This window comes from Siniperca chuatsi, linkage group LG6 (assembly GCF_020085105.1).
Source record: "Siniperca chuatsi isolate FFG_IHB_CAS linkage group LG6, ASM2008510v1, whole genome shotgun sequence".
NCBI lineage: Eukaryota > Metazoa > Chordata > Actinopteri > Centrarchiformes > Sinipercidae > Siniperca > Siniperca chuatsi.
In genome coordinates this window covers 67090-84650 of record NC_058047.1, presented here as the reverse complement: position 1 = coordinate 84650, position 17561 = coordinate 67090, and the positions used below count along the sequence as shown (strand labels likewise).

Sequence of the window (17561 nt, the reverse complement as noted above, 5' to 3'; positions counted from 1 at the left end):
GAAACTGGAACCAGATCATGTTTGAAGTTTTTACTGATTTCAAAGTCCTGACAGCACTGCAGTGTTTCCCACACATAGACTACATCAGGGCAGCCCGTCCATGTGTATTGATTAGGGATGAATAGATGAACTGAAATGTATATGTATCAGAAAACCAACAGTCAAAGCTACACTGATACTATGAATGGTATCAATCTAAACATATAACTCGCAGCCAGAAAGCCAAAGAGTTTCCCCTCGGGGATCAATAAAGTATTTCTGATTCTGATCTGAAAATATCAAACTCATCTTTTAACTGAATTTAAGCTGAAATAATCTGAAACTGCAGTTGAATCCAATCATAAATGGTAATGGTATGCCCTGTTGGTTACTCACACACCGACGGCAGTGAGCCACCACGCAGGGTGCTGACCAACCATCGGGGGCAATTTGGGGTCCAGTGTCCTGCCCAAGGACACTTCATCAGGTGGGGATCGAATCGCCAACCCTTTGATCAGTGGACGACCCGCTCTAGCTCCTGAGTCACAGCACCCCGCTTACAAGATTACAGATTTATCAGAACAGACAAATACCCCTAATAATAAGTTTAATTTAAAGATTAATGAATAATTTTCTGAAATAACATCAGTCTGATGTTAAATTCCGCCCTTAAATTCGAGGTTGTAAAAACAAACTTATACCCCTTTTACACTGGACAAAGACCATTTTCCGTTTCATGCTGCAGACAGTTTTATGCTTCCATCATCTGCAAATATCAAACCTCTTATGAGAATTAAAATCTTGGACATGAAACTGATACGATCTCATCACTGTCATGTTCCGAAGAAATTAAATATGTTCAGTTTTGTTCATTTCATTCAATTAGCTGAGCATATGAGCAGCTCCTCAGGTGCTCAGTGACCTGCTGGTTCCTCTCAGGTAACTTGGGTGCGTCTATGGGGAACAGTAAGGCGTCATTTAGTAAATCAAGACTTTGTTTGATCAACATGTGAAATCATGACTGAGATCAGTTTAAACTCAGATATTTAAAGAGGGATCAGTCGTGTGAAATGAGCCGGTGCTTCTCACTATAGGTTTTATGGTTTTGGTCATTTTATTGTATCACTGTAAACATTATTGGCATATAAAATTAGCTTGTGTATTAGTATGTGGCATTGGTTCATGCTATATAAAATAAATAAATCCACATGTCAGTGTGTCAAAGGTCGTGGCTGCTGGGAAACACAAAGTCAAATCTCAAATATCAAAATCAGACTGATGCTCTAGTGTGTTTCCATCCACCTGTTTTAATCAGCATTTTCAATTTGCGCATAAAATAAAGTGTCAAATGAACTTTTCATATTATTATGAAAATTGTATGAACTTTTTCTTTCACCAACTTCTTCCTTAATAATTGTTCTTATTTCAGTTTACTGGTTTTTCCCCCCTTTTTCTTTTAATTGTTTGAATTTTAAATGATATCACTGAGATATTTTCCCAACATGCAGACGGATGTGAAGCAGCTGGATCTGTTCTGCTGAGACAAATCGGTTTGAAGCGCTGCCGTCATGGAGGATGAAGCTTTTTCTTTTAACAGCCTGGTTCATTGTGAGCAGCGTCGGCGGCTGCAGGAAGAAAGTCCGAGAATGTGACGGAGGCGGGGGCCGACCAAGAGTCCGTCCGTCCAGCCAGAGGAGGGATTATCGTCTCCTGACAGTCCGTTTGAAGTGAGGAGGCCTTCAGCACAGGGAGGATTTGGTTAATTACAAAGTGCCAGTCATGATCACGGCGGGGCGTTTCTTCTTCATGTTCCTGTCAGACGCAGCACGATCACTTATTATGAATGAGACGGAAAAGTAAAAGCTCCCCCGGAGAGACGGAGGCCGGCGGGTCAGAAGCTTCATTAATAAACCAGAAGCAGCAGCAGAGATGAGGAATTATTTCAACCACAGAGGTTAAATTCACCTTCACCTCCAGAGACTCCCCGAACCATGAGGTCTGACCCGATTCAGTCTAAAGTGATTTACATCAGTTCTACACGTCGTTACTGCCAACAATACATGCAGCGCAACAACAACAACAACAAGAGCAGCAACTAAAGAGATAAAAATATCAGTATAAACACATTAACAACAAGAATCAGCAGGACAAGTTACAGCTGTGGAGGATAACTGGCCTGGATGGGTTGACTGATTATTTGATTGGATGGATTGATTCTTTATTTTTTATATTTTTTCTGAATGTATAGACTAGATGTTTTATTGCTTTGTGCTTTTGAGGTTGAACAGAAATGAGTTATTATTTTTATTCGAGAGGTAACTGGAGCGTTGTTGGTTCAATCCCCAGACCAGTAGGACCAGCAGGATGAACCAGCACAGCCTAAGTACCAGTGTTGAGGTGGCTTTGAGCAAGGCAGGTCCAGTTATTTCCAGTTAGTCTAAACCAGTACAGTCTAAACCTGGACTGTTTGGTGGTTTGTTTTTTTGGTCATTGATGATGTCAAGAAATCAGGTCTCCAGGTCCACTTTGTGGCCATGAAAGAGTTATTACGCCTTCATAACAGGATGGTGAAGGATGCAAGAACACTTCATTTCTCTGCATTTATTTCTGCCCATCAGCACAACCCCAGATTCCTGTTTCAGACTGTGGATCAGTTAGTTAACGCTGCCTCTCCTTGTGCCCCTGCTGAGTGTGATGCTGATTGTGAAAAGTTTCTTTTGCACTTTGCTGGAAAGGTGGAGTTAATAAGATCTGGTATCACCCCCAATCCTGCCTTTTTAGATGTGGATCACCCGCTCAGGGATTCTTTGAGCAATTTTTCTGCTGTTACGCTGCCTGAACTCGCAGACATCATGTCGCTTTTGAGAGTGTCCTCCAGCCCTCTGGACAAAATCCCAACTAGGTTTCTATTGGAAGTTATGGATTGTATTGCGCCCCTTTTACAAATTATTATTAACAGCTCGCTGTCTACTGGCTGCGTCCCTGATTTCTTTAAAACAGCTTGCGTCCAGCCAGTCCTAAAAAAACCTGGGCTTGATCCCACCCTCCTGGATAACTATCGCCCAATCTCCAAATTGCCTTTTATTTCAAAGATTCTCGAAAAACTTGCATCTAAGCAGCTTCTTGCTGCTGTGGAAAACAATAATACCTTTGAAAAGTTCCAATCTGACTTTCGTCAGCACCACAGCACTGAGACAGCCCTTCTCAAAGTCACTAATAACCTTTTAATGAATGCAGACGCAGGCATGTGTTCAGTTCTGCTGCTGGACTTCAGTGCTGCCTTTGACACAATTGATCATGGCATTCGTTTAGACAGACTGAGGCACTGGGTGGGCATATCTGGCTCTGCACTAGACTGGTTCTCATCTTATCTGTCCAATAGGAAATTCTGTGTCAGCATTAATAACTTCATGTCATCGTTTTCCCACATCAACTACGGTGTGCCTCAAGGCTCAATTCTGGGACCAATACTGTTCTCCTCATACATGCTTCCTTTGGGTGATGTCATCCGCAGACATGGTATTTCTTTTCATTGTTATGCAGATGACACACAGTTGTACCTCTCCCCTGTCGAGCCCACTGACCTTAGTACGCTGAGTTCTCTGCAGGACTGCCTGTCTGACATAAAACACTGGATGTCGATACATTTTCTTCAGCTCAACTCAAATAAAACTGAAATCCTTGTTATTGGGCCCCAACACATCACTAAACAAATACTGCCATCTACTGGTAACCTGTCACAACATATCAAGCCTGTTGCAAGAAATCTTGGTGTCCTGTTTGATAGCAGTTTATGTTTTGAGCAACATATCACTAAGCTTGTCCAATCATGTTTCTATCACCTAAGAAATATTGCAAAAATCCGATAAATTTTAAATCTTAGTGATGCAGAAACTGTTGTACATGCTTTTATCTCCTCACGCCTCGATTACTGTAACAGCCTGTTCACTCGTCTTAATCTAAAAACTCTGACAGACTGCAGACTGTACAGAACTCAGCAGCTCGGCTGTAAACCAGGACCGAGAGGTGCGACCACATCACACCTGGTTCAGCCTCTTTACATCGGCTCCCTGTTGGTTTCAGGATTGATTTTAAGATCTTGTTGATTACTTTTAAGGCTCTTCATGGCCCCAGATTATATTTCAGACCTTGTAATCCCTTATGAACCTTCACGTAGTCTGAGATCTTCGGGCAGGGGTCTCCTGTCTGTTCCTGAGTCCAGGATGGAAACTAAGGGGGACAGAGCTTTGGCCATCAGGGCCCCGAGGCTCTGGAACAACCTGCCTGAAGACATCAGGCTGTCTGAGTCAGAGTCTTCGTTTAAGTCTCGTCTCAAAACACATTTTTATCTGAAAGCAGATCCTGATTTTACCTGAACTGGCTGTTTAGTTTATTGTTAATTTTATTGCTTTTGTGTATTTTATTTCTTTATATTTCATCATTCACTGTGGTATTTTATTTATCTTGTTGTGAAGCACTTTGTACTTTGTTTTGATAAGTGCTCTGTAAATAAAGTTTTATTATTATTATTATTATGTCATGATGAGGGGGCGGGGCTTACCTTTGTGGGCAAGGCAGCGGATGCTCTGTTTGCTTTGGACGTCCCAGAGTCGAACCGTCTCATCATGTGACCCAGAGAGGAGGAGAGTCCCGTCCATCGACACCGAGAGACATGTCACCAGGTTCCTGAGAGACATTCAAACTGACTTCAGAACTTAAATCTACTGAGAGGAAAACTAATAATAACAGAACCACATGAAACTACAGAAGACCAGAACTGAGACGTGAGGAGCCATGTCATATCTGTCAGGACAGAGGTGATGTGTTGCATTTGAATAAATCTGAAATCATTATGAGTCACTTGTTATTCGTTCAGACTTGTTTTTCAAATAAAGTATGAATCCTGTCTTCCTGTCTGATTGTGGGAAATATGAAGTCTGTGGTGAATAAAATCAAAGAGTAAAGAACTTTTTCATCCTTGTGACCCTATGACCATATAAAAGTAATTTCCTTTAAGCTGTTAAAATATAAACTGTTTAGAAATGACAGGTTTAAAATAAGCTTTATTTCGATTAATTAATCTTTATTTTAATGGAATAAACACACAGACTTGAGTTTTCCCCCTTGAGTAAACACCTGTTGTGGTCTCACCTGTGTCCTTTGAAGACCTGGTTCCCGTCATTGTCGGACTGGAAGGATTTGTCTCGACTGAGAATCTGCAGATGAGACACAAAGAAACAGTTAATCTTTGTCGACACAAACAGCAGCTAAGCCTCATTAGTTTCCAGCTCATGTTCTTCTTCTTCTTCTTTAACTTCCAGCCCGTTTCTTATTTTATTGGCTCTGAGTCGTCTCTAAACGCTTTGATCGATTCCTTTAATTACATCAATTACAGATCGTGTTGCATCAGACGAGTCGGCAGGGAGAGACAGTCTGAAGACGACCAATAAGAATCAGAGTTTCTTCACCGCCGGCTGACACTCAATAGAACAACATGACGAGATTAAAGACTTGCTGATCAGCACTTCTAACTGTACACACATATCTATTGTCCCTGTGTCTCACTGTCCACTCAATGTCTCTGTGTGTACCAATGCGTCTTTCTACTGTCGTCACGTATTTCTACTGTTCCCACATAGGTTGGCTGTGTCCTGCTGTCCCTGCATGTCGTTGTACTGTCCCCACGTAGGTTTCTAAGTGTCCTGATACTGTCCCTATCTGGCTATTGATTGTCTATGAATGGTTTTATACAATTCCTATGTTGGTTTCTACTAACTTTCTACAGTGAGTGTTATTTTGTATTTACCTTTTTCTATTGGCCTATTGACCTTTGTCTTTCTAGTCCACCCATCTTTCTTTCTAGTGTCCTACCATATCTTTTTACTGGAAACCCACACGGGGACAGTTGAATAGAAGTATATGTGGTCCCTGCGTGGGTTTCTACTTTCTCCACGTCCTTATCTACTGGCCATAAGTCTTTCTATTGTCCCCACGTCTTCCTGTCTCTTTGCTCTTACAGGAAACATTAATATTTTCTGAATATAATTTCTAATTGTGGTTATCAACTGACCACAGACTGGAAAGCAGTCTTTGCTGACATGTTGACGTTCCGAGTTCTCCAACAGTGGAGTTGTAAGGATCAGGATAAGATTCTGGACTACAGGAACATTTTCAACGCTCATATTCCTCTCTCAGTTGTGGTAACATTAGGTGGAGGCTACATTAGGTGGAAGTAACCCTCAGCCTTCATTGAAACACTTGTCACACAGACTGGGAACTCGTCTTCAGGCTGAAATCTGTTTTATTAAACTCAGTTCAGGAGTCGCTCTGAGTTCAGCTGCTGGGAAATGAAAAATGCTCTCGTTTAGTAAACAGCTCCGATACTTTAAAAGGTGAGCAGCAGAGAGGACGCAGACTGACTGATAATCTGACAGCAGAACCATCACAACTGGTCTGTTTTTACCAACACAAGGAGAAAACCATCGTTAAGACAGCTACAGAAAACGTCAGGAGATTAAAATGACAAATAATCTGGAAACAGATCACGTCAACTAAATTACTCATTACATTACATTTATTTAGCTGAAGCTTTTATCCAAAGCGAGTTACAATAAGTGCATTTCAACGATGTGAAAATCACAAGATTCATGGAATTATATCAACTTCATCAAATATGCTGAACTGCTTAAAGTGCTACATTTAGAAACAACTTACAAGCTTTTTCCAGAGCTTTTAACCCTTTCACACAGTCTTGTGACACAGCTGAAAGCTGCAGGGAAAGCTAGTATGTGGACCTTGGTTGGGATTGGTTTTGTCAGGTCAAGAATGAACTTTCATGTTAATAGGTCAATCCCACTCTGCAACAGGTTATAGTTATCATGTTATAGTGTTTAGAGCTGAAACAATCAGTTGGTCAAAAGAAAATTAATTGACAACTACTCTGATAATTGTTTGAGAAATTTGTCAAGCAAACATGCAGATGCCTTCTCCAGGATGTCAGATTTCTGTTTTTCTGTTTTATATTACAGTAAACTGAATCTCTTTGGGTTTTGGACTGTTGGCAAGACATTTGAAGACGTCAGCCTGGACTGAGAAACTGAGATGCAACCAGAAATTTTATAGACAATTAATTAGGCAAGAAAATAGTCTGCAGATTAATTGATAATCATTAGTTGCAGCTCTGGACCAGCCACTGCACCTGTTTGACACCAGATTCTACTTAATTCCAAGTTTATTTGTGTTGGAGACAAGTGAAATAATGTCACCCCATTGGCTGATAGTTTTCACTAGTCTAAGAAAAACTCTAATTCTTTGACTCAATAACTGTTATGATGCAGATTTTTGCAGTTTGCGGTAGAAACACTTCAGCAGCTTTAGTCAGCTAAGCAGGTTTGAACGTCCTCACAGACTGAAGGCAGAATCATCACTCCGTTTCAGTTTTAGTGGTATTTCTAGTACGAGGAGCTTCAGCTCAGAGTACAGAGAATTAAACGTCCTCCTGGACCGAAGACAGAATCATCAGTTCAGGGGGAGGATAGGGTGTTTATGGAGGACGAGCTCTGTTTTCTTCGGAGGATTAACTTGGTGAAGCTTTAAAATGTAAATCTGCTGTCAAAAGAGAAAACAGTGTTGAGTCAGAGAGAAGAAAAGACCGAGAGGCGATGGAGATGAATGAATAAAGAGACAAATCATCAGAAACATGTCGACTCTCCAGGATTTATCCTCATCCACATAATTACACTTCTCTTCTTGACATTAACTAATAAATATTATCTTTTGTAGTTTTTACTTAAAGAGCAGACAGGATTGTCTCTGATTAATGAGCTTGTTAAGATCCAACAACAAACTGTTTAAATACTTACATCTCTAACACTTCATTGTTTTACTGTTTGTTTTAAGTTAAACTCTGGAGAGCAGCACAGACACTGAGAAGATTATTCTGCTGAAATAAAGTAAAACTAAGAACTCAGCTGAAGAACAACTGCACCGATTTAAGATGTTAGGATTAGACTATTAAACATGTTCAGACTGCTGAAGCATCTGAATAACTATGTTTACTTATTAAAGACACAAGAAGCTGTTGATATGTAATGTAGGACCTATAGTATAGGATGGAGGACGTAGAATGGTGGGATGGATGAAAGACAATGTAGGACAGTAGGACATAGGATGAAGGGTTTAGCATGTTAGGATGAGAATAGAAGGATATAGGATGTAGTTTGTAGGACGCAGGATGTGGGGCGAGTTTGTAGGATTTAGGACAGTTAGGACACAGGTAGTTTGCAGGAAGTTGGATGCAGTTTGAAGGATGTAGGATAGAGTTTGTGTAGGAGGTAGTTTGTAAGGCGTAGAATGTACTTTGTTGGACGTAGGATACAGTTTGTCGGATGTAGGTTATTATTTGTAGGATGCAGGGCATAGGACGTAATTTGTAGGACTTGGGTTTTGGTTTGTTGGATGTAGTTTGTAAGACAAGGCAAGTTTATTTGTACAGCACATTTCAACAACAAGGCAATTTAAAGTGCTAGGGAAGGAGTGTAGGAAGTACTTTGTAGGATGCAGGGCGTAGGACGTGGCTTGTAGGGCGTAGGACGTGGCTTGTAGGGCGTAGGACGTGGCTAGTAGGACATAGGACGTGGCTTGTAGGACGTAGGACGTGGCTAGTAGGAAGTAGGACGTGGCTAGAAGGGCGTAGGACGTGGCTAGTAGGACGTGGCTAGTAGGAAGTAGGACGTGGCTAGAAGGGCGTAGGACGTGGCTAGTAGGACGTGGCTAGTAGGAAGTAGGACGTGGCTAGTAGGAAGTAGGACATGTCTAGTAGGACGTGGCTAGTAGGGCGTAGGACGTGGCTAGTAGGACGTAGGATGTGGCTAGTAGGACGTGGCTAGTAGGACATGGCTAGTAGGACGTAGGATGAAGTTTGTAGGACGCTGTATGATGGTAGCATGTTTAGATGAAGGATGGAAAGTGAAGAGTGAGTCTCACCTGGCTGCACAGAGACACCTGAAAAATGTTCCCGTCACTGCCTCCACAGAACAGGAAGTACTCACAGGGGTCAAAGGTCACAGACATGATCTCCACATCAAACAGGACGGACAGGAGCAGCTCACCTGAGGACAATTCCCACACCTGGACAGAAGGAGACAGACTCAGATCATTTTCAGAAAACACAAACCAGCAGCAGGTTCAGACTCTGGACTTTGAGATCAAACACGGCTACCGGAGAACAGAGGACAGAAATATTATCATTTAAGACTCACTGAAGACCAGTAGCACCTAACCCGGTTTTATTGTCCTGCTATTAATACTACACATCAGAGAAAACACCAATCTTCTCAGAGTTTGTCCTTTTGGTGAAATGCAGATGTTTCAGATCCTCCTCATCAGAGAAAACAGTGGACAGGATATCGACAGCGTGTGTGAACTTGATTCACTGTACATCTACACAGGTTCATATGTGAACTACTGTTTATCGGTATAACATGCAGTTATGTTACGTATACTTTCCATTTGACTTATTTGTGTTATTGACTATTTAGTTCTGAGATTAATCAATATTTATTTCATGTAAGTTCCTGTTTTCCACTGTGATGTGTTTGTAACATGTGTCAGTTAGTTGTATTTTCCACTGCAGGAACTAACCCACCTGTAACCTGGTTCTGCTCGGAACATGAGCTTTAAGAACCTTGTGGGTGTTTGAGGTTCTTCCTGTTTTACAAACAGAAGGTTTCAGACATTTGTCATGTCACAGGTGACAGCTGAACAACTCCGCCATGTTCATGTCTGTCTGTTTCGCCCTTTGTAGTATTTCAGTTTTCTCTGTTGCAGCATTGTGATCATTTATTTTTCATGTAAATACAGTTTTATCGGAGAAAGAGAGGTATAAAGAGGTGTACTACACCAGTAATGATCACAGGATGTGATTCGTCTCTGTTGCCAGCTGACCTTTGACCTCTGCTTCCCCCTCAGTGTGATAGAGCTGCTGGCTCTGCAGAACACAGATTGTGTTTCTGTTCCAGACTCCACTTAAAAATCTGATAATTTAAAGTGTGAGCATCAGCAACGCCTCGGCTCGTGTTCAACACCTCCTGACCATCCATTATGATGTCACAGCGAGCTGACGTGTCATTACTGAGACTCCGCCTCCTGTGATTTATGTCAGAGTGGATTTTTACCAAAATTAAAAATGGATCTGAGGACGACGAGAGGAGACGCTATGTGTTTAAAGATATTAATCATCCTGAAACTCGCTGGAAACTAAAAAAAACAGTGATGACCACCTGTGGGTCCCGGGGATTTTATCGATACTACTACTCTTATCAATACCTCTTATCGGTTCGTTTTCATTACTAAATAACTGCTTTTTTAAAGATATATTTAAAAAAACAATAAATTCAGAACAGGATTAGAATTTTATATTTTAAATATAACTAAACGCTGTTTCTAGAGAGGCGACACACACACATTTTATATACATATATAACACACACACACACAGTCAGATATAAACACACACAGTCAGATACACACACACACACACACACACACACAGTCAGATACACACACACACACACAGTCAGACACACACACACACACACACACACACACACAGTCAGATACACACACACACACACACACACACACACACAGTCAGACACACACACACACACACACACACAGTCAGATACACACACACACACAGTCAGATACACACACACACACAGTCAGACACACACACACACACACACACACACAGTCAGATACACACACACACACAGTCAGATACACACACACACACACACAGTCAGATACACACACACACACACACACAGTCAGATACACACACACACACACACACACGCAGAGCAGTTACTGAACTAAAAGTTCCTTCAAAATAAAAGCTCGCAGTGACCTTTAAAATGACTATCTGCTTCATCAGCGGTGATTTTAATGTTTGCTGTAAACAAACAAACAACCTGCGTCCGCTCAGATAAAACGTTAAATATCTAACGTGAGGACAGAAACACTTCTGATCATCAACAAAATATTCAGCCGAAAACTTTCTCCTCATGTTTAAAACAAGCAGCTCAATCCGTCATAGAAACATCAATAGCTCAGCCTGTGATCGATAGATCGATAGATCACAGGGTGAGCTCTGTAGGTTAAATATATAATACTGTAAATAGATATAATATGAATCTAATAACTGACTTCAGTAAACTGCACCTGCGGGCAGGTAAACTGGCGTCACAGTGTTTGAACTGCTGATTTAACCCTTAATACCATCGGCCAGACCGAATTACACAGACATACCTTTCGCTTCTTTTGTTTTAATTTAATTTAATATAATATCTATATATATATATATATATATATATATATATATATATATATATAGATATGTTTGAGCCTGTGCACAGGTACGACAGGTAGGACAGGTACAAGTAGGACAGGTAGGACAGGTAGGACAGGTACAAGTAGGACAGGTACGACAGGTAGGACAGGTAGGACAGGTACGACAGGTAGGACAGGTACAAGTAGGACAGGTAGGACAAGTAGGACAAGTAGGACAGGTACGACAGGTAGGACAGGTACGTCAGGTAGGACAGGTACGACAGGTAGGACAGGTACGACAGGTAGGACAGGTACAAGTAGGACAGGTAGGACAGGTAGGACAGGTAGGACAGGTACGACAGGTACGACAGGTACGTCAGGTAGGACAGGTACGTCAGGTAGGACAGGTACGACAGGAAGCCGTTAGAAACGCTGTCTTACCTTGACAGTTTGGTCTAAGGAGGCGGTGGCGACTCTGGCCTGAGCTCCCATCAGGCCACAGTGCAGGTCTGTGATTGGTAGAGAGTGACGAGAAAGGATGTGACGCGGCTCAGGGGTGTGGCTTAAATCCAGCTGGACCACACTGAAACACACACACACACACACACACACACACACACAGAGGAAACAACGAGAGCCGATGAAGAACAACTAATCATCCTCACGCTGGTTTCCATATTCAGAAGCTCCAACAGGAAACTGTTCGAGACTCTGTTCTGTGACGTTTGTGTGACGGAGAGAAAGAAACTCAGTCGTACAGAGGTCTTAAATAAAAAACATGAATTATTACAGCAGATTCACGAGTGTGTGTGTGTGTGTGTGTGTGTGTGTGTGTGTGTGTGTGTGCGCTGAGCGACAGCTGATGGTTTTAATAAAGGATCAATAGAATCACTATTATCTATAATCATTTATCAGTTTAAACGTCCAGTTTCTGTTTTTTTTTATCAGTAAACTGAATCTCTGTTGGTCGGAAAATAATCATCAGCAGATTAATCAATAATGAAAATAATTGTTAGTTTCAGTGTGTAGCAGGTGAAGGTCTGAAGCGGACTTCAAACCGACTGATTTATTGATTGATTATAATTAGCTTATTATTAAAAAACGATCGTGTTTTTAAAGAGATTTTTCATCCAACAGACCTCAGATCTGAGAGGAAGACGTCAGAATGATGAAGATGAAAGTGATCAAACAGCTGAGACATGTTTAACAGTCAGCACACGTTTCCCATCATCCTCTGCTGCTCGCTGACATCACAACATCAAACATCAGAGAGAGAGGGGGATGTCTATCTCTGTGAGGACCAGCTGCAGCTTTATACACTGACATTTCATATTGATTATAGGCTGCAGCTGATCACTGACATGTTTCCAGTCTGTTGGCATAGCGAGGCAGGATTGATCCAATCAGCTGCCTCTTCCTCCTCACCTGGCAGCAGGTTGTGGGTTTGACTCCATCTGAGAAACTGGTTCTGATTCTGGATCAGCTCCACGCTGCTGCTTCTGTTTGATTTATATTTAAAGAATCAAACAAGAAGCTGATTCTGATCAGAAACTATCAGCTGATCAACAAAGCAACAAACTAAAGTCTGAGACTGACAGAGACCTGATCTGACCAATCACAGAGGAGAGAGACCTGATCTGACCAATCAGAGAGGACAGAGACGTGATCTGACCAATCAGAGAGGACAGAGACCTGATCTGACCAATCAGAGAGGACAGAGACCTGATCTGACCAATCACAGAGGAGAGAGACCTGATCTGACCAATCACAGAGGAGAGAGACCTGATCTGACCAATCAGAGAGGACAGAGACCTGATCTGACCAATCAGAGAGGACAGAGACCTGATCTGACCAATCAGAGAGGAGAGAGACCTGATCTGACCAATCAGAGAGGAGAGAGACCTGATCTGACCAATCACAGAGGACAGAGACCTGATCTGACCAATCACAGAGGACAGAGACCTGATCTGACCAATCACAGAGGACAGAGACCTGATCTGACCAATCACAGAGGACAGAGACCTGATCTGACCAATCAGAGAGGACAGAGACCTGATCTGACCAATCACAGAGGACAGAGACCTGATCTGACCAATCAGAGAGGACAGAGACCTGATTTGACCAATCACAGAGGACAGAGACCTGATCTGACCAATCAGAGAGGACAGAGACCTGATCTGACCAATCAGAGAGGACAGAGACCTGATCTGACCAATCAGAGAGGACAGAGACCTGATCTGACCAATCAGAGAGGACAGAGACCTGATCTGACCAATCAGAGAGGACAGAGACCTGATCTGACCACTCAGAGAGGACAGAGACCTGATCTGACCAATCAGAGAGGACAGAGACCTGATCTGACCAATCAGAGAGGAGAGAGACCTGATCTGACCAATCAGAAATCAGTCCTACAGCCCAGAAGATGTCCAGTTTGTTGTGATTTATGATCTAGAAAAGCATCAAACGATCACATGAGCAGCTGGAAACAAAGAATTTCTGCAATATTTTTGTTTGATAAATGACTCAAACAATGAATCGATTATTTTTCTGTCGATCAACTAATCAATTAATAGACTGACAGTTTCAGCTGTAAATGTTCCTGCTGACAGACAACAACAGAGGAGAAACCCTGCTGATGTCTGGCATCTGCTGTGTATCCGTGGTAACGAACAGACTGACAGACAGGTGATCAGCTGCTCACCTGTCCACACTCAGTGTTAGAGCTCCCCCCAGTGGACGCTGCAGCTCATGCAGAGGTTATTATTATAATATTATTCTACCAACAGACTTCAGATCAGATGAAACGGTGTCATCATTTATTTAATCCACAGAAGGAAACTGAAGAAGCTTCAACGTCACAACAAATGTCCAGATGTTCCTCCACATCTGTCACACATCAGCTCATTACACTGGTTTAAACTGCGATTTATCACAGTTAGTTGGTTAGTTAGTTGGTTAGTTAGTTGGTTAGTTAGTTATATACACATGTGGACACTGTTATATAACACAGTGATCATGGAGTTAATATAATTAATAATATAAACTGATTTTTTACAGATTTTTATTAATGGAACGACTGCAGTGTGATTGTTTGACAGTCTTAACAGGAAGCATGTGACTGAATAAAACCATCAGTTCAGGTGTGTTCATGTGTGCCCGGGTTCAGGTGTGTGTTACCTGGACAGACTCCACACCAGAGCCAGGTTGTCTTTTCCTCCAGAAACAAAATGGCTGCTATCGTCGGTGAACTTCAGACAGGTGACATCCTGATAGTGACGACTGAGGACAGACAGCAGCTTACCTGTCGACACCTGAAGCAATCAGTGAACAGACGTTATACACCTGAACCAATCACAAAGGAGGAGACGGACATGCATCACATCACCTTTGTTTTCTAGATCATTTCTCTCTAACATTAAACACTACAGCGTCATGAATCCACAGTTTGAACAGGGAAAACTCAGTCTTTGAGCCAGCCGATCCTTTTTGGTTTTATAGAGCTCGAATAGCAGTTTTAAAAAATTAAGTACTGGAATACCTTGAAAACAGCCTTTTTTTTTAAATACAAAATGCTTAAAAAGTCCTTGAAATTCAAATGAACCAATAACACTGTCTTATATATATATTTGGACCAAGTTTAAATTCTGACTCGTCAGCGGCTCGCCCTTCTCTCTTCCTTACCTGGATGAACCCGTTACCGAGCACGAAATATGCCAGGGAAGTGTAAATTGAACCCAGCATGGCTGGAAATCGACCTTTAAAGCGATTGGCTTTTGACTGCTCCTAACCGGCTGCAAGTGATCAATAACGGCTAAAGACTAATTTCACTGGTCAGCCGTGGCCCAGAAACATCCACAGAAAGGTTTGGGCTCAACTTGAACGAAGGAACCTGCAGATTAAATTGCTGTTTTAATTAGCGTCGCTGCCATCTTGACTGGGCAGGAGCCGCTAGCAAACAAATACATCGATCGGTTTTCGCGACCGGCGACTGGAAAGCATTAATCCCGATCTCCCGATCGCATGTTTTTAATCGGCCGATAACGATCGCATCCGATCGATCCGAGCGTTTCCAGATTTGGTTATTCGTTTTTTTTCTAGCAGCTTATTTCTCGTGTGACCATTTTAATTCAACTTAACCTTATTTTAGTGTTATTTTACTCACAAACGACTTTGATCTGCTCACCTTTTCACTTCCACGCACATGCACCTGCTCGCCCCGCCTCTTCCTGTTTCTCTCTCCCCGTATGTGTCGGCTCTGTCGACTCTCTTCGTCAGCGCTGTATTTTATAAAGTCGCCCAAAAAACACAGCTCTGTTTCGGACGTTTTCACCTGCGACTGTTTTCACAGCAGCAGGTGAGCTGCGTGGAGGAGACTTGTTGTTGATGACGTCGTCTATCGAAATGATCGAAACCAACGCGGCACCGAATGATATCCGCACTGTATGCACCTGTATGCATACATACATATATATAGATATATGCACACACACACACACACACACCGAACACCTGTACATCGGCTCATTAATATCTAATCATCCAACCGTGGCGCAGAAACTGTATAGAAAGACTAAACATCAGAAATGGGACTGTTGCTTCGAGTCTATCTGAAATAATTAAAAACACTCTTTACTGAGAACTAACGCACTGATTCTGGTTAACATCAGTCAACAGACGGACACAGATTTGACTGAATAACTACGTTTATTGTTTGTTTCTTCTGTTCGGATTCATGTGAAAACGTAACATGAAAAGTTTATTTAAATGTTTTATGTGGAAATCAACAAACCTATGTCTCATCCTTAAGGTACTAACTGTGGGAATAGAGCACCTTTACTTTTAAGCTGGAACAGGAGATTCACAGTTCATTGGCTCAACATGGACCAGGATCAGGATCTAAACCAGGATCTAGAAGAAACTGAATCCAAATTACACAAAAAATCTGGCTGTTCTGGGGACAAACGGGGTCCTGCCCACCACTAGACGTGTACCTAATAAAGTCTTTAGATTAATCAGTATTTGTTTAATGTTATTTTTATTTGTTCATAAAACGTTTAAACTACAGAAGACGAAGCTGAGCGTGAGCTGACTCACCTCCCACAGATAAATGGCCTCAGCGACGGCCGCAGTGAGGAAGAGTCCGTTAGGTGAGGCGGTCAGACAGGTGACGACACCTGGACACACGATCTTCTGCTGCAGCTGATCCTGGACAGCAAACAGAAAGTCACATGTGCAATAGATTAATATATACGGTAATGTACTGGATACACATACCTAAAATTAACAGTTTAATAGACTGTAATATGGCTAACATCCTGAACATCCTGGTTGACAGGAGGATTATTCCTGCTGGGGGCCATCAAACTGTTTAACTCAGGGTTAGGGTTAGTCTTACTGGACTATCCTCTGTAACTTCTGGTTAACACATCTTACTGCAATTTGCACATTGTATGCATGCAGATGTTTAAAAAGTATACTTTTAACTCTTATGTTTAGTACTGGTGTTTTGATATTTGTTCTTTTGCTCTATTCTTGTGTGGTCCGTTCGTGTACTGCTGCTGTGACACAAGACTTTCCCCTGGGGATAAATAAAGTTTCTATCTATTATACTGGACACACATACTTCACATGCTTTATACAAAAAACTGCACATCTGTTTGAGCTGAGTGACATGTGGATAAAATAATATATCACACACACAGTCTGTGTCACGACGTGATGAAGGGAGTAAACAAAATCTACACCTTCATTCAAAATTCAATTCATATTGTCTTTGATTATCGGCCACCATACATTACTAAAAATTACGATACGAAATGTTACTTAATGTAAAAGAAAAAAGGCCGCTTTGAAATTCGGCATAGATAAAAAAACACGTAAGAAGACTTAGATTTTTTTCAAATAAAATCTTTACTACTTTTCCACATGTCGTCCTTCTTCAACCATAACACACAATGGATGGAGGCAGCGAGCGGAGCTGAATTCATTATAACAGATGAGTTTTAACTAAAGTTAAATTAAGTTTGGTGGATGTTTTACATGCCGAATACACCGGCAGACCCGACTGGTTGGTACTACGTCTTACATGTTGTTTTAGAGGTGTATTTGTGTTTGCAGGCGAGCGTCGTATTAAAAATTAATGGTTTTTTTACAGGAGTTTGGTCATGTTTTGTCTGTGTTCAGGAGTGATTCAGGGCTTTTCCCGCCACCTGTCCCCGCAGTGGACGGTGTGTTAGTGAGGTGACATG

General features: G+C 41.7%; 1 protein-coding gene across 2 annotated transcripts in view; it reads right to left on the bottom strand.

The window, feature by feature from the left end:
- wdr18 (WD repeat domain 18) overlaps positions 1 to 17561 on the bottom strand; it is a 36155-nt gene that overhangs the window by 18288 nt on the left and 306 nt on the right. The window contains exons 2-8 of one of the 2 annotated variants that reach the window (XM_044201189.1): positions 16408 to 16518; positions 14491 to 14624; positions 11755 to 11896; positions 8965 to 9108; positions 5131 to 5195; positions 4541 to 4665; positions 1075 to 1716 (exon numbers count right to left, since the gene is read on the bottom strand). In XM_044201189.1, coding sequence (XP_044057124.1) covers positions 1583 to 1716; positions 4541 to 4665; positions 5131 to 5195; positions 8965 to 9108; positions 11755 to 11896; positions 14491 to 14624; positions 16408 to 16518 — 855 coding nt within the window. In that variant the 3' untranslated portion in view covers positions 1075 to 1582. Of the gene's footprint in view, positions 1 to 1074; positions 1717 to 4540; positions 4666 to 5130; positions 5196 to 8964; positions 9109 to 11754; positions 11897 to 14490; positions 14625 to 16407; positions 16519 to 17561 lie in introns of those variants that run through there. The other variant, XM_044201188.1, reaches the window with a different exon arrangement.